Genomic DNA, 24,293 nt, shown 5'->3' on the forward strand with positions numbered 1-24,293 from the left:
TCCACCCTGCTGCCAACACGATGAGACAGTCACAACCAGACCAGATCCGGTCGGGCAGCTCCACCCTGCTGCCAACACGATGAGAGAGTCACAACCAGACCAGATCCGGTCGGGCAGCTCCACCCTGCTGCCAACACGATGAGACAGTCACAACCAGACCAGATCCGGTCGGGTAGCTCCACCCTGCTGCCAACACGATAAGACAGTCACAACCAGACCAGATCCGGTCGGGTAGCTCCACCCTGCTGCCAACACGATGAGACAGTCACAACCAGACCAGATCCGGTCGGGTAGCTCCACCCTGCTGCCAACACGATAAGACAGTCACAACCAGACCAGATCCGGTCGGGCAGCTCCACCCTGCTGCCAACACGATGAGACAGTCACAACCAGACCAGATCCGGTCGGGTAGCTTCACCCTGCTGCCAACACGATGAGACAGTCACAACCAGACCAGATCCGGTCGGGTAGCTCCACCCTGCTGCCAACACGATGAGACAGTCACAACCAGACCAGATCCGGTCGGGTAGCTCCACCCTGCTGCCAACACGATGAGACAGTCACAACCAGACCAGATCCGGTCGGGTGGCTCCACCCTGCTGCCAACACGATGAGACAGTCACAACCAGACCAGATCCGGTCGGGTAGCTCCACCCTGCTGCCAACACGATGAGACAGTCACAACCAGACCAGATCCGGTCGGGTGGCTTCACCCTGCTGCCAACACGATGAGAGAGTCACAACCAGACCAGATCCGGTCGGGTAGCTTCACCCTGCTGCCAACACGATGAGACAGTCACAACCAGACCAGATCCGGTCGGGTGGCTTCACCCTGCTGCCAACACGATGAGACAGTCACAACCAGACCAGATCCGGTCGGGTGGCTTCACCCTGCTGCCAACACGATGAGACAGTCACAACCAGACCAGATCCGGTCGGGTAGCTTCACCCTGCTGCCAACACGATGAGACAGTCACAACCAGACCAGATCCGGTCGGGCAGCTCCACCCTGCTGCCAACACGATGAGACAGTCACAACCAGACCAGATCCGGTCGGGCAGCTCCACCCTGCTGCCAACACGATGAGACAGTCACAACCAGACCAGATCCGGTCGGGTAGCTTCACCGTGTCGGCGATATTGAAAGTGACTTTATCATTAAAATATCGTGCCTTATATTGCGGTCTTCTTCCTTCTTGTCAGAGACCGTGTCATGACATTCAAATGTCCAAGATCAACGGGTGAAGTATGGCCGAGGTGATTGAAATGTGTCGCCTGCATTCAAATGTCTCATTGAACCTTGCATGGTCATATCTCAAGCAAATCTATTGATTATAAATCTATCTTGTTGCTGGTTCTGGTCACGCTCCACTCCATCCTTTTGCTATCCACTCAATACCTTTTGTCACGCATTAACCAGGAATGCATTATGAATTTGCTTTTCTAATGTTGTCTTCTATTTAAGGCTACTATATATCATGATAGTATGTCATTTTCTAATCATAGCGCACTCGAATCCTTTGATAAGGGAATGGAAGAAGTGTGCTATTAAACGGGTAACGTCTGATTTTGTTGACGACAGTAATGTGTTCACGCGATATTCAGGGAGAGGACAATTGGCCCAGAACAGGAGGGACACATAGAAGTAAAGGTAAGTCCATGCAAATATAAAGAAAATGAATATCCATGGCCATCATTGGTCGGGTAGAGCAAGTTGTTAAAGCGGTCTTCTCCCGGTCGCCTGGTTGTGACTTGGTCCTTGCAAGACCAATACGCTTTTGGTTTGGACGAATGATAACAAACTAGACTTTAAAGGAATACACAACCTCAGCCATTATTCACCATTTAAAGATAGGCCTACCGCCAGGCTGTCACAATCAGCCATATCGGAATAATTCTTCACTTTCTTCAACGTACATTTATTTCTGACAACCAGAACACAATCAAAGCGGGTGAGAGTGAAATCATGCTGTCTTTTCACCTTGGGCTGACATACCACGGTGAAGGCCTATGATAATCCTATTATCAGGTGTTTAACCAATGCAGGTATACATAAATCACTACTGTCTTCGAATAGGCCTTATTTCTAAACTACTTATGCCATAGTTTTGTCTTCGAGACGTATCTTGGCAGCATAGAGTAAGTCGTGACGACCAACGATTTGCCACACTCAGGACTGGTGAGGAAAGTGTCTGTTCGTGAATTAATTACGTAAGTATAGGGCTATTCGCTTTCGTGAAATATGTCACCAAATTCATCCAGGCCTATCATTAGGTATTCTTATATACATGCTGGTTGTGCACTCTGCTGCATCTCTCTGACCTGTCTGTCTAAAAACATATCACTCTGGACATCATGCAGCGGGAAATGACTGCTGTTGGCCACCTTACCCAAGAACCACAGTGAATGTAGGGACACCTTGGGTGTTTGATTTACCCGGCACAGACAACTAATTTAATGTTGCGGAAAGGACGTACAACCCCATGATATATTTAATGATTAGTTTTATACTTGCTTCAAATGTTTTCCTTCGACTATTGATTCTTCATGTAATCGTCCATGATTACTCTGTAAACAAGTGCCGCGATCGACACCCGTCGATATTGGTTTGCATGTCGTCTCCAGGCTTCACACAGGAAGAACACACAACCAATATTCGGAAGGCCAATTTACTTTTTGTTGGTAAAAGCTTCTTGGTCAACTTGAGCTTTTATTAATGAAATTTAGATCTAACGCCCCGACCTAAAGATCGAGCCAAAGTTATATCAAAATCTTTTAAAGGAATAACACAATATCTTTCTTGATTCCATTTCGTTGGTCGAAGCTTGGACATTGCTCAAAAGCCTGGAATACCAAGAGGAAATGCAAACACGACTCACGACTGAGGGGAAATATCGAGGTATCAAGAAGTCGAACAGACATTCTGTATTCTGGAGGGTTTCAATTGTATATTTTGTTGGTGAGTGCCCTTTGGTCAACTCCATTTGTTTAAAATAGGGACGCCAAACCCAACACGTTAAACTTTACGACATGGAAATATAAAAAAGACGACATTGGATACAGGAATAACACGACACTCGGACAATTGACAAGGCTGGGGAAGGTTCCTTTTTATCTTGGTCATAGGTTTCTCACAGGAATATCACTCGAAGTTAACGGATTGCGCGAGAGGGAAGTGTGTGAAAGCAATGCCGAAAGGAAAAGGCGTTGGCCCGTACCAAGCTGACCCAAGGAAAGGTTCATTCAGTGCGAAATGTTTGATTTGAATAAAGTGATCCACTTACTATCTCAAGAAAGGAGATGCTTATCTCTTAAATATAATGTCTCTGCAGGCGATGGTGATGTCCTACCGAGGAAACGTGTTAACCGTTCGCCTAAACTGCCTACCACCTCTAGCTCAATGAGATTTTCGGATCATGCAATCATTTGGTGCTATCTGGTGATTGAAATATAAATGAGGCTTTAAAAACGCATCACAAATTGAATTAAAAAGCAATTTTTCGCGTGCAGATTCGGCTTGAAGAAGCCACAAAATTACCAAACCTCCATCGGAATGGAATTATGAATTACCATTTTAAAAATGAGATCAAAGGTCTAATGGATCCATGCTGTGAAAATTGAACGTAAATCTCTCCTACATGAATAATGTCATCGATACCTGCACTAAATTGTTAATCCATCTTTTTGATAAAACTACATGTATGTGACAGCCATTTAATGTCGAGATTCGTTCCAAGCTTGACACATGAACAGTTCTGAAAGGAAATGTATTTTCATTCACTGATGAATTCTTTATGCTGTGACATTTGGTATAACCGGCTTGGTTTGTTGAATTAAGGCCGCATATCATTCTGTGATTCGAGTAGGTAAACACAATATAGAAGATGTTTTATTTATTGTGTAACATAACGATACATACGTTGTAAACATAAAGCCCCAACGCAGGAATACGTGACGGTATGTCAGCAGAGCAAAATCTTGGATAACAATTTTTACATTCGAGAACTTCTTTCGTGGTGGTTTAGATGATTTCGTCCACCTCCGACTCTCTACAAGCCAGTAGCTGTCATTCACGTTGACACATTTCATGCTCGTGACTCTTTAGTCGTCCCTGTGCTGGTTATCATTTTCGTTGTACCTTAACATCTACTACATGTTCTCTTGCAGGTTTCTCGTAACATGGGCCTGGTATAACCAACTGAAATCAATTCACGTGAACTACCTCAGGAATTTAGTGTTTTCATTAGTAAGTGGTCGTATACCTTGTTCGGTGGCACATACGCAGTGGGCTCATATTATGTACGTCATTATTACAGTGCCCTGTCCACATGTTGGATCGCCAACCTGACCATCAATCAGTTGGAGAAATTTCCACCTCTTTTAGGTCGTGTCTTAGCTGCATTGTTCACAACGGACTTTTTCCATGAACACCTTCTCCATTGTTACCGTTATGTTATTGTTTTACATATGATCCCAATTTAGAATAGTCGCGCCAAATGATAGCTGACTAAGTGGTCCGCACTGCTTATGTTCTTGTTTAATTTCTTTCCCTTTCCAATATATATTTGTTACAGCAGTCACCATGGGTCTTGATGTAAAACTATTCAAAGGAACCGTAGACGAGGATCTCATCTGCCCAGTCTGTAATGGCGTCTTCGTCGATCCGGTGACGCCATCTTGTCAACATATCGTCTGCTCCGGGTGCGTGAGAACGAGGCTGAGACGCGGGAGGGACACGTGCATCGTGTGCGAAGGAAAACTCGTCGAGAAGAATGGAAAACCGCCGCAGAATCTCAGCATTAAACTTTTAACTCTTGATATGAACTGTGTAAACGGGTGTGGCAAGATTGTCCATCTCGGTGAACTGCCTGACCATGTCAGTGACGAATGCCCGAACGCCATGTTGCTTTGCCCGAATCGCCGCCGTGGCTGTCAATCAAAAATCAACAGGAAGGATGTAAACAAACACATGGAACACTGTCTGTACAGGTTTGTTCATTGTGAAGCTTGTGGGTGTCGGACAATGCAGTTTGATTTGTTTACCCATCAGAGAAAGAAGGGATGCTTGGCGCTGAAACTTCGCCAGGACGTGATGAGGAGCCGTAGGGCGTCGTCTGCGGCGATTAAACTCCATCGTCTGCATCTGAAGGATGTTGATATCGAGGCTCATCAGGAGACAAGGCGGCTGGTAAAGGTAAGGGGAATGAACAAGAAAGATAGGCTAGTGCACGGAGGTCAACTTGATTCCTTTTTTACCACAAAATGTATTCCAGTGGCCCACGATATATGTGTATGTAATATGGCGGTCAATAGCCCCATGTTTCATATGATACTATACCAAGTACGTCTGCTCATTTTTCAGGAGCGGACATGTTCAGCCTCCTCCAGCCGCCTCTCGACGCCAATGCGGCGGGGTTCTACAGGAAGATGGTCCGAGACCACATGTGGCACGCCCGACTCACTTGATGGAGAGATTAGCCCAAGCGGATGCTCCTCGCCGAGATCGCCGTCCGCCATGTCATGGAGACCGGTCACCCCCGTAGATGACTCGACTTCAACTTGCATGAGATGCGACCGGGTGTTTAAACTTGCCAAAAACGGTGATCGGGCTTGCCAGTGGCACCTCGGTGTAAGTTGGACGTTACATAATTCTGTCCGCAGGAGCTCACGATTTCTTCTTCTGATTGCCAATACATAAGACGAAAGTCACTAAAAACGCATTTCAAACAAAGTTCCCGTGAGACGTGAACAACATCCGTCCTGAGGAAGCCACTTTTGACAATGGTATAAAACTGACGACAATCTCCTGGGAGACTGAAAGCATTCGCATGTACAGTAAGCATGTAGAAAATGTTCCGAGATAGACGAATTTGAATCCATGTTACATGTATAATTGGTCTTTCCTTTTCATGTGACTGGCCCACTTGACCTTGACTGCATCTAACAGCCGGTGAGTTTGTCTATCAAAATATAGTTTAAGTTTTGAACAGATTTTGAAATCAGTTGAACCTTTGAACTGAAATCAGATCAAAAGTAAAACAAGGGTGAGCTAGAGGTTGCGGATCGTCCCGACTTCTACGCCCACCGAGATCAACTGGGAGTGGGTGTCGGGATGACGAAGGCAGAACGGAAGACGGGATTCCATGCTATTACGCATCGGCATGGAACAACAACTCCAAAATGGCCGCTGCTTTCAAGATGGCCACCTGATAGGCCCATTGGTACGAGTACTTCGTCCTTGTATTCCTTATTCCCTATTCTCTTTTTCATCTCACTTGATTTCGTCGCGGAAACACTAAATAGATCGTAAGTAACCATTTTATTGTTACAAGTATGATCTTTAGTCAAGGCTGGGGCGTATGATTTTAAAATTAAAAAACACCCTCACCCAATCAGAATAACGATGCATTTCCTTCAAAACACTATGACACCATGTCCTAAGTTATTGACCGGCATATCATTAGTTATATAGCCAAGACAAATGTATCAATGTGCCCCTTGAAAGCCTTCGTTCACCACGTTCACCGTCTAAACTGCTGGTTGACTAATGTCATTTGTATCTCTTTTTCAACTCTAATTGGAAACGAAGGCGGAAATATTCGTAAGTATATTTAACAATTTCATTAAAATGTGGCAGTTTTTATCAAATAACGAAATAAACTACACCCATTTGCCTCAGATGGAAAAGCCGTGATAAATCAACATGTGGTGCAACATTCTACCAATTTTCAAGAAACGATCAAGGCTGCTCCATTGCTTTTACAGATTTGTAACTCTCTGCTCTGCAGTATCACCTTGCGAACACATATTAAAGGATATTCTCAGCTGAGATAGTGGAGTTACTTTCGTCATTGTGACATTTGTTTTCTTGTAGCGGTACTTATATCAATATCTCCTCTCTATTTTCATACATCGTTGACATTTCCACGGATACTTACATACAGGGTGTAAGTACTTTTCGCATCATGATTGATATCACAAGAGTAGAGTTAACTATCTGCTGTATGTGTGGGTTTAAATAAACAAATGCAACGATTCCAGTCTATTCAGACGTTTCGTATAATTGGTACTTTTTCAATGAATGCTGTATGGCCACCGATCATTATTTGAATAAGTGTTGCCATCTCGAAAAAGAAATTCATATTCGGCTTACTGAAGTCCGTTTCTTTGACGAGGTTAACTTGTATCAGTTTGACGGACTGCTCAGCTAATTGTTGGCAACATGTCCCACCCGTTTGATGGTGGTAGGAGTGGGCACTAAGATAATGCTATTCAGTGAAAGAAGGGCGGATATTCCTTCGGTACAAAGACTAATTCCTCCTCTTTTTCCTTTCATGTTTACCTTTCGTTCATCAACAACATGAACACAAACAGGGGGTAAGTATGTGTACGCTGCACATCTGATCTTATTTACCTTCGTTTTAAAGTTGGTGAAGACAAGGAAGACAAGATCGAACTGGTCACTGTTCCCGCCGTAATGGCAGTGGGGAATAAAGACTTGATGCATGTTCAGACTTTCCAAGCGATTTCCACTCTTCATACGTTTTCCACATGTTTCAGACGTGTTCAACGTGCGGACGACAAGACCACCAAAACGGATGTGCATACGGACACCATATCGTCGGACATTGAGACTCCACCGGTGAAGCCATCAAGCTGTTCAAAATCATTGTAAAACCAAGGTCCGAGACAACATGTTTATATAGTTATGTTAAATAAGAACCTCATATCCCAGTGTTTTACCATAGTGATTCCATGTATTACCAACCTGAACTTTTGAAACGCACAGATCTCCTTGTTATAGTGAATTAGTGGTCGTGATTTACCATGCTGACGTTAGGCCTCTCTTGGTCGGAATGGTGAATCCTAGATGCATAGAGTATATATAACTTACCGCTTTGTAACCAGTTCATACCCTTTATAAAATTTCAAGGTTGCCGTGAATGTAAAGGTCCATATTCAAAGCAATAAAACTGTGATATATGTATGACCCAGTTGACTTTAATTCCAAGGTACTGTTATTAAACAGATAGATGTAATTGGTCTACATCGTAGTAGTTTTTATTTTATGATTTTTACACAATCGAAAACTTTGTGGTTATTTCGCCCCATCACGCAGTCCGAGATGATCATGAATCTTCTGTCTCCAGGCAGCGACGGACAGCATTCACTGTTCTCTTGAAACGTTGTCAGAATATTGAGGTCACTTTATTGAGAAGACTTCGTTTGATACATTGTATGCCACACTTCACGCTCCACTTGAACGAACAAGGTCCCGATTATCAACTGGACTATGTGGACGGGTATAAAAAACTGTAAACATTGCAATCATTACACTAGAGGCGCTGATTTCGTTCCTTAAAACACCTCTAGAACTAGTAACTTGCCACCATCTTGAAAAGCAGTACCGCGGATATAGAAAAGGGAAGATTTTTTCTTATTCTAATTAGGCTATCGCATCACCACTCTGACATTTTAATTTTTTATTTCGTCACAGTGCGAGTTTGTAAATATTGATGACCTAGTGTACCGGTTTTCTATTGAACTTCGCCAAAAGTAAAGAGATCTTTACAGCCACGTAACGTTCATGTCCCGGCGCACACCCTGGTCAGAGCCGGGTTTCGGGCATCGCCAAACCATACAAGGCACTGATACAATGTATGATGAAGGGGGCGGGTACTTGGGACCCAGACACATTTAGAACAGAACCTCCAAAAGGTCACACATACTGTAAGAAGAATAGTTCCCGAACTATTTGGATGACAAACATGAGCACAAAGCATGCGTACATGAATCGTTTGTGATGTCGAAACTGCACATAGGGCGAGGCTGAACTGCATGTAGGGTGTATGTACGCACGACCGGCAGCGTGTTCTGACATTGCTTCATTTAGCTTAGAAAAGGTCATAAAAGGGCCCAAATCAGGATGGAACGGCGGTAGGGGAGGGGGTGTTCAGACTTGCTCATGATTCTGCTCACCAATATGTATGCAGCAGACCCGCAATCGCAAGGTGGCCATCGAAAGTCTGGTTTTGGCAAAAAACTTCTTTATTTGTCTACTTTTAGTTCATGTCTAGACATGTCTTAACAATATTTTATTTGATGTCTACATGCAGTACGTTTATGGCAAACCGGTACGTAAATTCCCATCTTAGAGGTCAATGAGCCGAACTATGACTTACATGCCAGTCAAGTTAAGGGACGATAGAATTTCACACAGTCACTGAGGTAGACTCAATGGAGGTACATAACTTTCTCGGTTAGGTTACAGACACCCTTTGTACGTACATGTACATCCGATCAAGGCTCTTTCATTATGTCCTCATGTCCACCAAATGCAGCACAAGTCCAAAGTTCAAAACAATTTTTCTACACTGCTTACATCACGAATTAAAGACCCAACATTCAAATTGAATAGCAGCCCTACGAAAGCAAATCGATGGGTAGACATGTATATAGAAATCCCTACAGTCCCCTCGCACCACAGTTAAGAAAGTCATAGTCCATCTCCAAGATGGTCTCTGTGTTATTGCGTTATTCCTCCTTAGTTGCTCCCTTAAAGTTCAACATCCTTTTCGGTGCTTTTTTGATCTCATCATTGGCAAGCTTAGCACTGTAAACAGCAGCAGTAATGGTGCCCGCAGTCAAGCCAATAATGCTGCCATTCAGGAGAGCACCTCCCATGTAGTACCCAACGCCCAGGCCGGCCACGGCCCCCACAGTGGCCCAGCGGTCACAACGGAGTTGGGATGTGTTGTAGCGAATCCGGTAGCTGCGGTCGTAGAGCCGTTCCTGTTGTCCCTCTTTGGAATATCGCTTGTCCCCTTTCAGAGTCATCTCCGTGGCGAATGGTCCCAAAGGTATACCGAGAGCAGCCCCGATCCTTCCTCCTTTCATGGCGGAACTCTTGATCATAGCAAGGTTGCCCCGCCCTCGGACAAGCCCGACTAGGGGTCCGAAAACGCACAAGCCCAGTAAGCTTCCAGCCTGGATGGTCTTGTACATGACATGGTAATGGAGCTCGAATCGTGGGTTTGGTACAACTTCGAGTTCGTCGTCGGAGCATTTAGTCCCGAGGTACAGGTTCTTGAAGAACGTGGACGTCATTTTGTAGTGTCCTGAAAGACAAAATGCAAACACTTACATGCGTCTTGACCACCAAGGTTTATATTTAGAGAGAGTATAGACCATGAGGTTCAGGATAACTTACATTTAGTTCAAATCCCGTGAACCAAATCACACTGCGATTTTCCACACGCTACAAAAGTAGTGCGTATAAAAACATCAAGAAACACTTCTTTTTAGGGGGAGAGTGTTTGTCTTAAGACTTAAAATACACTTTGAACGTGTTTTTTAAATTTTGGAAATAAAAGGAGAGATTGTTCATTTTAAGACTTGAAATACACTTTGAACGTGTTTTTTAAATTTTGGAAATAAAAGGAGAGATTGTTCGTTTTAAGACTTAAAATACACTTTGAACGTGTTTTTTAAATTTTGGAAATAAAAGGAGAGATTGTTCGTTTTAAGACTTGAAATACACTTTGAACGTGTTTTTTAAATTTTGGAAATAAAAGGAGAGATTGTTCGTTTTAAGACTTGAAATACACTTTGAATGTGTTTTTTAAATTTTAGCGGCCAACTAAAGCAGTGATAGGAGGACAGCCTCACCACACTATAACTCAAGTCACCGGACCGTATATATTTTGACCACACCTGCTATCCGAAATTAAATCATTTTTTGTACCGTTTAAGATGCAAATGAACATTTATATAGCGTACATTTATTTTGATACCTCGTTTCCAGTCTTCAGTCAGGGATTGGGGTCCCATACCTTTGTAAAAACACCAGAAAATAACGCTCTAGGATCTGTCACAACTTCGACTCTACTCCAAGAGTAGTATCTTACCAGATTCCGTCCCCAAGTTCATGACCAATTGACATTTGATGCAGTAGAATGCAGAAGACTGCTAATACATGTAGTTCATTTTGTGTATCTACGTGGTTGCCTGCGAACTGTGAATGGGGACGAGGTTGCTAATTATGGGACAACCGGTTTTGATGCAGAGAATGCAGGCAACTCGACACATGTGATTCGCTGGGTCACACCGTAAGTACCTGATGTCTGTTAGGCCCACACACTGCACGACTGTGTCCGATATGGCCTGGGGCCGGGGGTAGTGAACGGGGAAGCGCAGTAGACATGGTAGCGAGTGAACTGCGGTGAGAACACTTGGCTATTCTTACTTTATCACCTACCTTTCCACTTCCTGTCTACAGCGCAGCACACGAGTCACAACAACCTCAATACCCGTGTCCTTAGATGACCTTCGACAACTCAACTGCACCAAATGTTAGCAGTGACGACGCCAGTTGTGACTACCAACCAGCACCCATCGAATACTCACCGCAACAATGCACTTTCCGGTGTGAATATCTCGATGTACAGCTGCTGTGTACACAGTGCTATTCATGTATTGATTCGCCCGAACATGACGAAGTCAATGTCAGATGAGAACGGCGCGAAAATAGGTCAGTCGGTGTTGCCATCTTTTGTAAAATAGCTGAACCGATAGTGCATCCTCGAGGCGTCATACTGTACGGTGGGGTTCCACCGCAACGAAAGAACGCAGTCCCGGGGACGTCATTTTTGCAGGCGGCTTAAAATTGGGTAGAAACAGAGTGAAAAAGTAGTGTCTGTCATAATGGACGTACACTCCGGACGCAGTGGACCGGCGTCGTTCTTCACACCCAATTAGGATGACGCAATGGACTGTCCAGGAAGTTTTAATGGACGGCGGGTGGGATCAGCAAAGAACTTTTTAAAAATATGTTGTAGAAATAACGCCAACTTGAAGTTGATGTGAAGTTTTGGCTATTGTTTTGGACGACTCGGTTTTGGTCCACGAAACGAGTTCTCCGAATAAATTTGACGACGTCACGGGGATGTGACGTCATATGCGGCCAAAACCGTCGTTGCCATTGATGCGTCGTTGCCATGAACGCTCATGGCCGTGCCTGTAATATTTTCTTTCCAGAATTTCTAGCGTTCCGCATGTTTTCCGTATAGCAATGATTTTGTCTTTGATTGACCGATGACATCAAAACACTGACACTGCGAATTGGAAAGATGACGGGGAATAAATAGCGACAATTCAGACAAGAACTCGTGAAATGGAGAAGGAGGACCTAGTTGCGATGAGGAACAAAGCTGTTCGTCGACCTACAATTATTGAGAGTAGGCTATTGGAACGTTTTTATCCTGTCACAAGACCTGGAGTTGACAATGGAACTCAGAAAATCTACGTCGATAGTCTTCGTGTCACAAGCAAGATAACGCAAGGGCGTGCGTCTGAGGAGGGTTCAGCGCAGTCGCCACTGGACTTGGCCACAAGGGATTCTGTCTGGCGGATGGTCGTGCCTGATCAGGAGAAGCAAGAATTCTCCAGGAGAAATGGTCCAATAAGACAGACCTTTTCTTGGGTAAGGAAGGGTTATGCAGGTCTTGGCAGGATACAGGTCAGATTTAGATACCCACCAGTGCCCACGCGGCCGCAGGTGCGGGAATACTGCACTTGTACTTCACCGATACCGAAAAGAGTGACGAGCCACGCCAACCATGGTTTAAGCATAAGTAGAGACAACAGGTCCAACCCCGGAGTTCGAATTCCCCAGAGTGAAACACATGATGAGACAGACATAATGTCTCGGAACTGCCATGCAAATTCACCCACCTCCCCGTTGAATCAAGATGGTGTGGAGATAGGGGCAGAGAGACCGACTTCAAAAGGCATATCTTACGATGAATACTTGAGGTATATGTATATCCAGGAAAGTGAACAAGTCCAAAACGTGTTGCTGCAACGCCAAGTTGGTTTGCCACCGATCCGAAAAGACTCGCCCAAGACCAATCTCACAGAAATGAATGAATTTAGATTTTTGACCCGAAAGAGGGTCCCTGCTGGGAAGTGCCGGGAAAACAGTTGTCGCGTGACAAGGTCCAGGCCTACTATTCCCACGCGTCATCAGACGCTCTTTAGTCGCATCAAGGAGAAGGAGGAGTGCCAGATAATGCCAGCATTGGGCTCTGCTGAAATTAGGGGAGACGCGCAAAAGAAACAAGTACATGTGTCCTGTCGAGAGTGTCCACGGGATCCCAACAGTGAAGTCCTGTCCGTAAAGTTAGATATGGATCAATAAACTTTATCAAAATAAACGGAATTCCTGTGAGCACGCTGTAATCAATCAGAATCTTTCTTGACTTGAGGGTATTGAGGGTAAAGCAATCTGATAGTGCTCAAAACAGAATGGAAGTCAAGTGTTTAAGGCACCCGATATTTTGGGTGATATGAATAAACACTAGCAAATGCTTTTATCTAGAATTCCATGTTCATTTACACTAGGCCTTCCTGTACGAAATTGAAGTAAAAGCAGTGCTAGACTTTATTCATATTAGCCAATGCCGCCCGTTGTGGACAATCTATTCGGGTCCCTGGTTTAAAAGACGGTCTGAAACATCTTGATTTCTTTCTGGTGAAGAGAGTGGGTGCAGGTGTTCACTCGGCAAAGTTTTCGGTTTTGATTTTCTTTTTTAAAACCCGACACTGATGGAAGGGTGTGACTGGAGTGTGAAATAGTCGCACAGCTTTGGTCTTATTATCAAATGGGTGCAGGGGGTGCAGAGGGTGCTTAGTGCAAGGTGCGCTTACATCTCCACACTTTATCACATCCATACATACAATTGACAAATCTTAGCTAACCCACTACCGAAATACATGTACAATTAGGCAGTACACAGGTAGTCCATCATGTCTTTTATGTCATGGAAACACTGCACGATTGACGTACAAGCAGGAAGCCATGCATTAGGCCTACGCGTGTATGAATAATCGAACACTCCATTTCCGAACAGATTACGCATTGTCCTCTTTCTCTCGTGCATTATATTGATAGACTGTGCAGTGACATAGCGTCCCACATTTTACATGTAAATAGGTCGGGTCTATATATGCGTGTCAATGCTTATAAGCCAACACGGAGGTTCGTTATATTTCTTGTATACACTGATAAAGCGTTTGTGCGGATGTGTGAAGACTTCTCACAAGTAGGCCAATATATATATAGAGGACGAGATTTCTGGAAGCACTGAGAGGTGAAGCAGTGTCGGTAAACGCTTATAAACGCTCTGGTGGGAGGCGCAGGTAATCTGTGAGACAATTTTTTCCTTTAGGAGTATCCCCACTATCTATACTACATCAGACCCAGACCTATAACAACTTGTGTACATTTCAGCACGGTGGCAGTTGCATGTTTTACACCACCATGAATCCCGTTACGGTAGATGTGTCAAAAATGTCCGTATCAAAATTCACGTTTTTATCCAAAAGCGGTATCAAATACATGTACCCCTATATGTAGCGGTGAATGCATCCATCCTGTACCGATCAAAGACAAAATTATTTCATTTGTACGCGATATCGCTCCCCTAGTCAGTACCTTAGGGGATCGTGGGCGCGTTCCAAATGTCTATATAGGGGAAAAGGGGTTATTTTGAGTTCAAAATTAGGGTGTAAAATCCTCGAGAAAACGAAAAAGGGGGTACTTTTTGAGTATGATGTCATGCAACTCGTCAAAAGGGGTGCTTTTTCATCAAAATTGTGAGGTCACCACTTTACTTACTTAACCTTTTGTTCAGTATAACAACTCATAAATAAGAAAAGGAGGTGAAATAAATGTGTTAAAATGGTAATTTCGAACAAGAAGTCCCCGAGAAAGGGTACGAGAACTGGCCCCCCTCAAATTTGCTGACTGAGTGAGGGAGTCGGGTATCGCTCATGTATTTTTCGCTAATTTTGGTTGTCGTATTCACAGTCAATAAGGGATGACGGGTGATTACGCAATACATGAGCTGTTTCTTATCCCTGCTGTGTGTCAGAACAACTGGAAGAGTAATCATCACGATTGGCAATTTCCACGCCAAGTCATGAGAGGAATCGGGAATGATTACCGACTGGCACGGCGAGGATGATGCTTGATTGGTTATGCTAGAGCGAAATCGCCTACGAATAAACTAGTTTTGTCTTTGATGGGAGACCGTGGGGATGTACACATCAAACCGGATAATCTGTTTTGCAGGAAAGGACCGCTGGCATGGAGGCTGTAGCGAAACATGATTTCGCGGCAAGTGCAGATGATGAGCTAAGTTTTAAAAAAGGAAGTATTCTCAAGGTATGCGTGGGTATGCGATCAAACACAGCTTGTTGGTTGCCGAAAGGTAAAAGAGAGGTCCAACTGAGATCGGTATGACATGACGCTGGCATGTGTGTTCACTTGATTAAGAACTGGAGCCGGGGCCTCTTGAAAAACTCTGTCGATGAATAAATATGACTTAAGGCAGGTTTCGCGAGCCTAAGAAGAGCTACGAACGATGTAGTATGGAGCGATTTTAAGGAGAAATTCATTGATTCCGACGGGTCATTACGTCATTTATGAGAATTAACACGAGACCGTGACGCCACTGACCTTTGTACTTCGTCGTTCGTACGGATAGCGAAACCTGCCGCCCATTTACCCCATCGTCTGTTTCATTTCAGGTGCTCAATATGCAGGATCCAAACTGGTTTAGAGCAGAATTAGAAGGCCGTGATGGAATGGTCCCAAGTAATTATATTTCACTTAAACCACATTCGTAAGTAGAATATTTATCCTCAGGAATAAAAATCAGTATTTATAGATAGATTCTTGGCCAGAATGGGGATTGACATGGTCTCACTTGACGTCATTTTCTCCGTCCTTTCCAGCGGAACTATTCGGGCATTTCCTTTAAGTCATGCCGAGAATAACGGCTTGACCAAGCCATTGTCCTGACGCAAGGTTGTAGCTACGTTTACCGGAGCGATCGAGCCCCCCAAATATCACAAGATCTTTACTTGGCTGATCCTTTACTGGGCTGATCCTTTACCACATAGGCTCTTAATTGCGTGAATCGTTTATTCCAGATGGTTCAGCGGAAAGATACAACGATTAAAAGCGGAGTCTTTGCTTCTTGGTCAAGGGCACGACGGCGCGTTTTTGATACGGGAGAGCGAGTCGACGCCAGGAGATTTCTCTCTTTCTGTCAAGTAGGTATAACGTGGCACTTGCAATGGATGCAGACTTTCCGTGCAGACAGCGCACATGCATAGCGAGGTAATCCTGAACATCTGATACATCTCAAAATTGATCACGCCTTGATAACTCGGAATACCAAGAACATTTCTTTCTTGTCGCTACCAGCTTTTTTTCACGGAATGTACGTCTCTTCCAGGTTTCAGGGAGCAGTACAGCACTTCAAAGTTCTACGAGACGGGGCCGGAAAGTACTTCCTGTGGGTGGTGAAGTTTAATTCGCTTAATCAGTTGGTTGAATATCATCGGACATCTAGCGTTAGTCGGACCCAATCAATCCTCCTGAAAGACATTGATTCTCCTTCTGAAATAATGGTAAATGCCTATAATACATTCATTTTCACCACACGGCGGATTTCATTACCCATACGATTCACGATTGAGCAGCAGTAAACAGAGCTGTACCTACCCTGTTGGATAGTTCGGCCGTTGTTGTTCGTAAGCCGTTTTTTCTGCTGTCATTGATACCAGCCTGTGTGTAGCAATGATTCTGAGTCCGGCGCAATCAGGGTCAATGACAAGTGCTATAACGGTATATGCAAAAGCCATATTGATTTGTGATGTCATTAGTTTTTGCCCTAGGGCCGATTCCTAATGTTGCTGCCTCTGTTTTCTTTCAGAAGGTAAAAGCATCCTTCGATTTCGTACCGGAGGAGGATGGGGAGCTACGCTTCGTAAAGGGCGATGAGATCAGTGTGATAGACAAACAAGACGAAAATTGGTGGAAGGGTATTAACCTGAAAGATGGCCGGGAGGGCATTTTTCCATCAACGTATGTTACTAAAATGACATGAGGGAAATACCGTAACAGTTGCCAGGAAAGGACAATAATGAACATGGTCAATGGATTTGAATGGTCGAATTATAATGGGACAAAGTCACAGACCAGAATCAGATTTTAAATTCTGCTTATCTCTATTCAATCAAAAAGGCGCTGACATTGCGAGTTCTCTATTGGTGAGGCTGACAGTACGATGATGTTCATTTCAAACTCCAGGTAATCCTGGACTAGGACCACTGATCTTCGAATTGTGTGCTACTGTGGACTACATGGACAGGCCTCTCCTCGCACTGTGCGCGTACGTGGGCTGTTGTGACACATTTCCTGGCTCCAATTCAGGAATATAACCTTTAAATCTGTGACTTTGTCCGTTGAACATCGAGTCCTTCCTGGACATGTACTCAAGATATCCCCCCCCCCCCCCCCAGAACGAACTCTGTACCTCAGTCAGTGGTATTATTGTGGTTATTATACCTAAAAATTACCAGTTTATGGGCGCCGCCGGAAATTGACAATGGACTTGTCCGAAATCCGTTGTTGTTGGTCGAAACTGTGCCTTTCAGCCCTCCAAATTCTTCACCCCTCAATTTCTACCAGCACACCAAAGAGAGACTTGTCAGTTTTCGCCTGCCCAAAATATGTATATTAATTTGATTCATTACACTGTCAATGAGCTATCCACTAAACTAAATATTTTAAATGTTTTGACCTGATCGTATTTGATACAAGAAATTGCGAGTGTACAAACAGTGTGCACATGCAGTGATCTTGTGGCGAATCGCAGACTGTATAAAAACCGGTATTTAACACTCCAGGCTTTCCGGTCAGAAGGCTGTCGCCTGTAATGTGAGGCTCTCCTGCGAAAATTGGGTATAGGATACTTGTTAATTCCTTTAGTAGTGAGTAGAAAGCGAATCATGAAATTTCGCATAATTCTTTCTCCATGATCTGAGGAGCATTTCACTTCAATAAGGCTTCATATTACATTATTGATAATATTTGTAGCACGTTCACGTGACCCCCCTTCAGACTTCTCTGACATTTTGCAATGTATCTTGAACACGATGCCTTACCATGAATATGATCTACTCTGCATGCAATCAATAAAACTGTAGCATTCTCTAAAAGTTTGTTTTTTTTGTTCATGTATTTCAATGCCGTGAGTGTTTTGATAGTAAGTACGTCTGTAATACATATTCTGTGGCCGTGGCAGATATTTGGGAAGAAGGGGACACTTCCCCCATTTTCAGTACTCGTCTCCCTTGTACGCACACTAGAGCCAAGACCACCGGCCTGCGAACGTACGCAAAAAGATTGGGCTGTCGACTCGGGTGTGTATTGTCAATGGTGCAGTGTTCATGCTGCATGCATAATAAAACGAAACTTGTTTTGACAAAAGAAATTTTTGATGACAATTTGATAATAAACTAACCGGCCGCTCAACCGATGGGATAGAGGACCCCAGTCTAGGGGGCCTACCCCAGAAAAATCGTTCCGGACCCTCCTCGACCGGCTGGCGCGGCCAGTCCCACTACTCCCAGCACTAGTATACACTGTGCAACGGTCTTCCCGTGCATACATCACTGATTTTAACAAATCCACAGCACAATAACAACAAATATTGTAAGCTCAACTCCTTTTTATTGCCGATAGGTGTCGCCGCCAACAAAGGTTTACTATGCAATCTTGACGCTGGAGGCGCTGATTTCGTGCTGACATTTTTTAATTTCGGCACTGGGGCGAGTTGTGAGGCTAAATTTATGCTGACGTCACTATTTGTTGGTGGGTAGTGGGTAGTATATGGGTAGTGCCTTTAGGGGGTGCCCGGGGACAGGCACCTGAAAACCCCCCAAAATCCATCACTGTCAGGATCTCCGGAGTTTATGGTTTGCCGACCAAATATGGTTGTCCATTTGTCTGGTGGTCTTCCTCCTGGTTTAATGGTTCAGTCAATTCTATCCCATTCTCCTCGACGTGTTGATGCTTCTTCCTCCGTCTCGGGGGCATCTCTTCCTGGAGAGGGACCTTGTTGGTCTCCGGTAGGACAACTAGGAAGAGGACAGCACAGAGTATAGACAGCAGCCCGATGATGATGTACGGCACAGTCCAGTGGCTGATCTGACCCTTTGAAAAAAAAGAAAAGATGACTTGATCATTCTCGTCGCGAATGTCTTGAAAACATGTACACCATAACGGATATGCACTGGGCTTGACTTGTTACATCAACAATAATAAAGGTGAATCCGCACCAGGAAGATGACTGTGTCCGAGGTGTATACCCCCCCCCCCCCCCCTCCTCCATGTTAAGATGCTACTTTCTCCCTTCAAGAATAGAAGAAGGTGCAATGGCCCTATTTCTCGACGCCGGCGCCAGATGAATGCACTAACTCACCAGCAATGCCACTTGTGGCGCAAGTATACCCCCAATCCTGGCAGCAACACTACACATTCCCATAGCGATATTCCTGAAAACAAGAACCATGATAACAACTGTGACACATGTATTTCTCAATTAATGCTAAAAAATTTTAAAGTGACCTATCAGAAGGTAACACTTTCCAATGGTTGATCCCTTGTTAGCTCATTCCGATTCAGCTCAAAGTTTATACTACCTTGAGGCCCGGTACTTGACATATGAGAGAGATACGAGTTTGGAAATGTAAACGTGTCACATAAGCGATGTCTGGCACTATGAATCGGTTACAGACTATATCATAAACAATCTTCAGTTTGACACTTACCTCATCAATGTAGGAAAGAGTTCACTCGCAACGATGGAGGCAATGTACCAGACGGAGACGATGCCGCCTTTTCCAATCAAGACAAGGGCCGTTACGAGGTCGGGCACTATCCATTTCACACCGATGGCGCCGATTATGACCACACCTGTCAGACAGGCGATCGGAACCATGATATAGCCAAAGAAGGTTTTTCGGCGGCCGAATCTACAAATGAGAAATTTACTCAAAGAACCGATATTTAGAACATCATTTGAGGGGCTTGGAATACACAGGACGTAAGTGCAAAAAGTAGTTGTTGACAAGGCAGTCTCGGGATGTACAGCCGAGGTTACAAACCTACTTTTTGAAAGGTTTACACGGAAATCCCTTACCTATCAGCACTGGGGATGATGGACCAAGCGAACACCATGGACACGGCGGAGCTGATGCATAAATTGACGTTGATCGTCCCTGAGAACGTGTCGTACATGTTGCTGATCCCGTAGGCAAACAAACTAGCAGTGAACCTGCAAGAATAGAACTTAATAATTTAGTCACAAAATACTGGTTTTTTTACGGTATATTCCAGCTTTGATGAAGGTTGTTGTCAGTCTCCGAGGGCGAGGCATAACTTTACCGGGTTAAACATTTTGAAGTGCTTCGGCCAGGTTTATCAAACAACCTGGGAGACGTTGTACGTCACCCTGCACAACATTCAAACTTGCCTTTAATGCAGATAAATGATACCAAAGGTAACGAAAACATCCTTACCAGGTTAGCATGATGACTGCCGCCCTTTTAGCCATATCCGCCGTCCTAAACAGGTCGTGGTAACTGTACTGACCCTCTTCTTTCTGCCTCTTCTCTGCTTCCTTGGCTATCTGCTTCAGCACGGACATGTCAGGGACCTCCCGCTTGTTCACGCGGGCCATCTCCCGTATGATCTTCTCTGCTTCGTCGAAACGACCTTTCTGGATGAGCCAGCGGATGCTCTCCGGGACGAACCTTTGGTAAAGAGGAGAGGTGTTAATGAGCGACCTTTCTGGCTGAGCCAGTGGATGCTCTCCGGGAAGAACCTTTGGTAAAGAGGAGAGGTGTTAATGAGCGACCTTTCTGGCTGAGCCAGCGGATGCTCTCCGGGACGAACCTTTGGTAAAGAGGAGAGGTGTTAATGAGCGACCTTTCTGGCTGAGCCAGCGAATGCTCTCCGGGACGAACCTTTGGTGAAGAGGAGGGGTGTTAATGAGCGACCTTTCTGGATGAGCCTGCGGATGCTCTCCGGGACGAACCTTTGGTAAAGAAGAGAGGTGTTAATGAGCGGGCTTGGTTGCCTGTCCAGACCCCTATTTGCCCTCAGTGTAAGACTGTAAGATGGTTCCAGTCATTCACGTATGTGCCTCACGTATGTCAGAGAGGAAATGTGTTAATGAGCGGCCTTTTTGGATTAGCCAGTGAATGCTCTCCGGGACGAACCTTTGGTAAAGAGGAGAGGTGTTAATGAGCGACCTTTCTGGCTGAGCCAGTGAATGCTCTCCGGGACCCTTTGTTAGAGAGGAAATGTGTTAATGAGCGGCCTTTCTGGGTGAGCCAGCGGATGCTCTTCGGAAGAAGAGGAGAGTTAAAGAACCATTGGGAACTTACAGTATGATTCCAAATATTAATGGAATGCCCATGAGTCCGGTGGATAGAGCGAGGTATCTCCAAGACACCAACTGCCAAGCAACCAGGGCCATCAACATAGAACCGAAACCCCAGATTCCCACGGTCCCGACCAGCGTGCGGTACCTCGTGCCAATGAACTCCATCGGGAGGGTTGAGCACACACAGATTGAACCAGCTACAATAGAGATGAAAAAATTAAAACATTTCTTTATCACCCCCAAGTGCTGGATGACACTTTCTGAATCAGTCATTGTCCTTCAGATCACCCAGTAGGACTTTTATTTTAAAAGATATCATCGGAAATGATGTTCTGAGTGAAAAAAACCGCACACTCCAATCAGTGGACGCCTACATCGCCATCATTACGATAATGTCTTCATTCTTTATGACAATCTTTTGAACAGTGCACCCGGTTTCAGAAACTCTGCTTGACATGTGTCCCAATCTAGTACAGGTGCTGTATCAGTGCTAGATACAATAAGGTTGCAAGGCGGATGAATCCGCGGCACCTTAGGCCCAGATGGTTGTCCCTTTCTCTGCTTCAGTGGTATACATGTAATCAAAAGCTCATCGAAGTAATGAGTTTTTGGTGTAATGTAGAATCTGAACGACTGTAAGTATCATACATGAACTTTGAGTAAAGGAGTTCATAATACCTAATCTATACATGATCTCTCTCACAGGAAACTTTAGTGTCAATCGTTAAGGGTTAACGGCATTTGTCAAAGCGGTAAACCAGATGGTTTCTACCTGGCTCGAAAAGAGGTTTATGACCGGTTTCATTTCAACCTACAAATGAATACTCCCTTGATGAAGGACATCGCCGTATACAGCTGCCAGGAGTTGGAGAGCATCAGGAGGCTCTGCATGGTGAACTCCACGGTGGCTGCGACCAGTAATGTCTTCTTCCTCCCGATGGTGTCCGCGGCCTGCCCGCCAAGGATGGCACCAATCAGGACCCCGACCATTTGAATACTGACCGTCATCTTTGGAATGTAGGCATAGTCGCAAACAAGGTTCCACTGAAAGAATAACTGATTGTGAGGACGAGGGGTTTGCTATACACATACAATGTATATCATGTTAATCCCGGAATGATATTCCTAATATATAAAGGATGTAGCCATTGATTCATTTTGAAGTTGAGAACGCCTGTGAATAAACGCCTTCATATTAATCTTAGATAACGAAGTGGGCAGCGTGAATTGTTGAGCGAAACTATGCTACTACTGTTTTATGTTGTGGCTTGAAGTGCAAATGTCAAGCGGAGGACGATGATTCAGGCTTTGCTCTCGTATACATTTACTTTCATACTCTTTAAGTTAATACATAAACGCCTTGGCGAAATGCATTTCAATACTCTATATACGACATATTGGACATCGATTGACCCTGATCTCTCAGCCGATATGAGATGACCCAAAACGACCGGCCAAGATATCTATCAAGTAATCGGTGATAAATGTCCGGGTATATGGAATGATGTGTTGACAGGTTTCTGGTTCGAATCCAACATTGTCAATAGCCTACTTCATTCTGTGAACGTCCTTGCATAAGGTCATAGGGGTCATAGGTCATCGGTTTGTTTAGAGCCTCATACGACACGAGCCCTCTATTTTCTTTTGCTTAAGGTCTTCCAATCAGTGACATTCACATTATAAATGAAACAACGAAACTCGAAAAATATCGAACAAGGGTCATTTTCGCGTGACTCGTTTTTAAGTGGTAGACACATCGCGGGCGACTAAGTTATATCCACCTTCATCATATTCGTGGACACTGCGGTACTTACATCGGTCACAATGGATGTGAAATCCTCCTTAAAAACATACTCCTCACAAGGCGCTCCATTCATTTCACACATCTCAGATGTACTATTAGGCCAAGTCCCGTTGTAAGTGTCATTCGAACCCACGAACCTCCCGCAATGCCAGCCGGGATGGGCAGCCGAGAAGATGAAGAGACTCATACAAATAGATGTTGGCAGGTCCATAAGAGTCAGCACCACAAAGAGGCGAATTTGATAAATTCCAAACTCTCCAATATGCCTCAGGATAAGGTACTCAAATGTTTTGTTAGTTTTGTCAGTTTCGTCAGCTACTTCTATAATCTCGCTCTCGGACTTCGCTACCACACTGTTTGATTGGCAGGATTGTGGCGCAGGCTCGTCTGGCAAACAACCCGTATCTACGGCCACCCGCGTCACCTCGTCGCCCATTGTGGCTGCTGAAGAAAGGTCAAGGATCGATTTTGGAAATCACACAGAAGCACTTTTATATAGTTCCTGTATGTCCACTTATGTTTCGTTTTGAGATCTAAGTCAAGAATCGCGTAGTCTCCCTAAGTTTCCTGCTAGAAATGAAATGGGGCTGGCCATCCGAGAACACAAGGTGATAACTCTACTATAAAAGCACTTCAAGAAATCAATATTATCGAGTCGTCTTGCTCAGTCATGTTCCTTACTGTCTGTTTCGCGTTGGATCTGAGTCAAGTTCAGTTCGGCAATCCCCATGATATAGGTAAGTGTTATCATTATTTTCAATTGATTTTTTGATTAGGAATAGGTCTCTTGAATCAAGGTCAATACTCTCAAAAATCTTCAGTAATGACAAGTTCCTTGAAGATATTGATTAATGATTCTCATTTTCTCGTGTCATCATAAAATGTATCTGTCTAATGGGAGCTAAGAATGAGATGCCACCTCTGAGTGTGTTGGCATGCAGTGGTTTAGGCTCACAGATTCAGGTTGCTTAACTTTAGACTGGCTCTGGCACGTGCTATAGATATATATGTTGCGCTTGCGATGAACTAATTTCGATGAATGGAAAGTTATTTGCTCGGCATGGGTACCTTGACTACAAAGCCTATGGGAAAGCGGCAAAACCGGGACGGTAAACCACCGAAGTAGAATCCGACATTCTTTAATCCATCAATGGATCAAGGCTCCCGTGCTGTCGATGAGGTCAT

The 24,293-nt window shown here is 44.4% G+C and overlaps 3 protein-coding genes and 1 long non-coding RNA gene across 10 annotated transcripts; 2 read left to right on the top strand and 2 right to left on the bottom strand.

Annotated features, from left to right (window-relative positions):
- Positions 1-1,490: 1,490 nt before the first annotated feature.
- Positions 1,491-8,046, top strand: LOC135483304 (E3 ubiquitin-protein ligase PDZRN3-like). 6 transcript variants are annotated; one of them, XM_064764113.1, is made up of 5 exons: positions 1,491-1,650; positions 4,167-4,245; positions 4,577-5,193; positions 5,362-7,376; positions 7,560-8,046. In XM_064764113.1, exons 3-4 carry the CDS (start codon positions 4,582-4,584, stop codon positions 5,695-5,697), a joined length of 948 nt encoding a protein of 315 aa, XP_064620183.1. In that variant the 5' UTR covers positions 1,491-1,650; positions 4,167-4,245; positions 4,577-4,581; the 3' UTR covers positions 5,698-7,376; positions 7,560-8,046. The 6 variants fall into 6 exon arrangements, with proteins under 6 accessions (XP_064620183.1, XP_064620140.1, XP_064620148.1 ...); XM_064764070.1 differs by having other exon boundaries at positions 1,493-1,650; positions 4,574-5,193; XM_064764078.1 differs by lacking the exon at positions 1,491-1,650 and adding an exon at positions 1,687-2,210 and having other exon boundaries at positions 4,574-5,193.
- A 983-nt stretch (positions 8,047-9,029) lies between these two features.
- On the bottom strand, positions 9,030-10,561 carry LOC135483340 (uncharacterized). Its single transcript, XR_010446310.1, has 2 exons — positions 10,210-10,561; positions 9,030-10,117 (listed from the first exon to the last, which is right to left on the bottom strand). It is a non-coding gene; the product is annotated as an uncharacterized LOC135483340 (long non-coding RNA).
- Positions 10,562-11,004: 443 nt separating this feature from the next.
- On the top strand, positions 11,005-18,071 carry LOC135483330 (growth factor receptor-bound protein 2-like). Of its 2 annotated transcripts, none has more exons than XM_064764136.1 (6): positions 11,005-11,107; positions 15,133-15,225; positions 15,591-15,685; positions 15,996-16,118; positions 16,304-16,478; positions 16,784-18,071. In XM_064764136.1, exons 2-6 carry the CDS (start codon positions 15,148-15,150, stop codon positions 16,955-16,957), a joined length of 645 nt encoding a protein of 214 aa, XP_064620206.1. In that variant the 5' UTR covers positions 11,005-11,107; positions 15,133-15,147; the 3' UTR covers positions 16,958-18,071. The 2 variants fall into 2 exon arrangements, with proteins under 2 accessions (XP_064620206.1, XP_064620197.1); XM_064764127.1 differs by lacking the exon at positions 11,005-11,107 and adding an exon at positions 14,003-14,198.
- A 471-nt stretch (positions 18,072-18,542) lies between these two features.
- LOC135497308 (organic cation transporter protein-like) lies at positions 18,543-23,807 on the bottom strand. The gene is made up of 8 exons (XM_064787113.1): positions 23,119-23,807; positions 22,120-22,348; positions 21,306-21,501; positions 20,436-20,669; positions 20,057-20,191; positions 19,686-19,889; positions 19,337-19,409; positions 18,543-19,068 (listed from the first exon to the last, which is right to left on the bottom strand). Exons 1-8 carry the CDS (start codon positions 23,542-23,544, stop codon positions 18,826-18,828), a joined length of 1,740 nt encoding a protein of 579 aa, XP_064643183.1. The 5' UTR covers positions 23,545-23,807; the 3' UTR covers positions 18,543-18,825.
- Positions 23,808-24,293: the final 486 nt, after the last annotated feature.

The sequence above is a fragment of the Lineus longissimus genome, chromosome 1 (assembly GCF_910592395.1).
Source record: "Lineus longissimus chromosome 1, tnLinLong1.2, whole genome shotgun sequence".
NCBI classification, from domain to species: domain Eukaryota; kingdom Metazoa; phylum Nemertea; class Pilidiophora; order Heteronemertea; family Lineidae; genus Lineus; species Lineus longissimus.

Bases quoted from the DNA above. Each gene is read 5' to 3' on its own strand.
- LOC135483304 (XM_064764113.1), top strand. From the start codon at position 4,582: ATGGGTCTTGATGTAAAACTATTCAAAGGAACCGTAGACGAGGATCTC. The intron at 5,194-5,361 runs GTAAGGGGAATG...CTCATTTTTCAG, and splicing joins AGACAAGGCGGCTGGTAAAG to GAGCGGACATGTTCAGCCTC.
- LOC135483330 (XM_064764136.1), top strand. From the start codon at position 15,148: ATGGAGGCTGTAGCGAAACATGATTTCGCGGCAAGTGCAGATGATGAG. The intron at 15,226-15,590 runs GTATGCGTGGGT...GTTTCATTTCAG, and splicing joins AAAAAGGAAGTATTCTCAAG to GTGCTCAATATGCAGGATCC. The intron at 16,119-16,303 runs GTAGGTATAACG...CGTCTCTTCCAG, and splicing joins GATTTCTCTCTTTCTGTCAA to GTTTCAGGGAGCAGTACAGC.
- LOC135497308 (XM_064787113.1), bottom strand. From the start codon at position 23,544: ATGGGCGACGAGGTGACGCGGGTGGCCGTAGATACGGGTTGTTTGCCA. The intron at 19,410-19,685 runs GTAAGTGTCAAA...TCTTGTTTTCAG, and splicing joins CTCTTTCCTACATTGATGAG to GAATATCGCTATGGGAATGT. The intron at 19,069-19,336 runs GTGAGTTAGTGC...TTTTTTTCAAAG, and splicing joins CGCCACAAGTGGCATTGCTG to GGTCAGATCAGCCACTGGAC.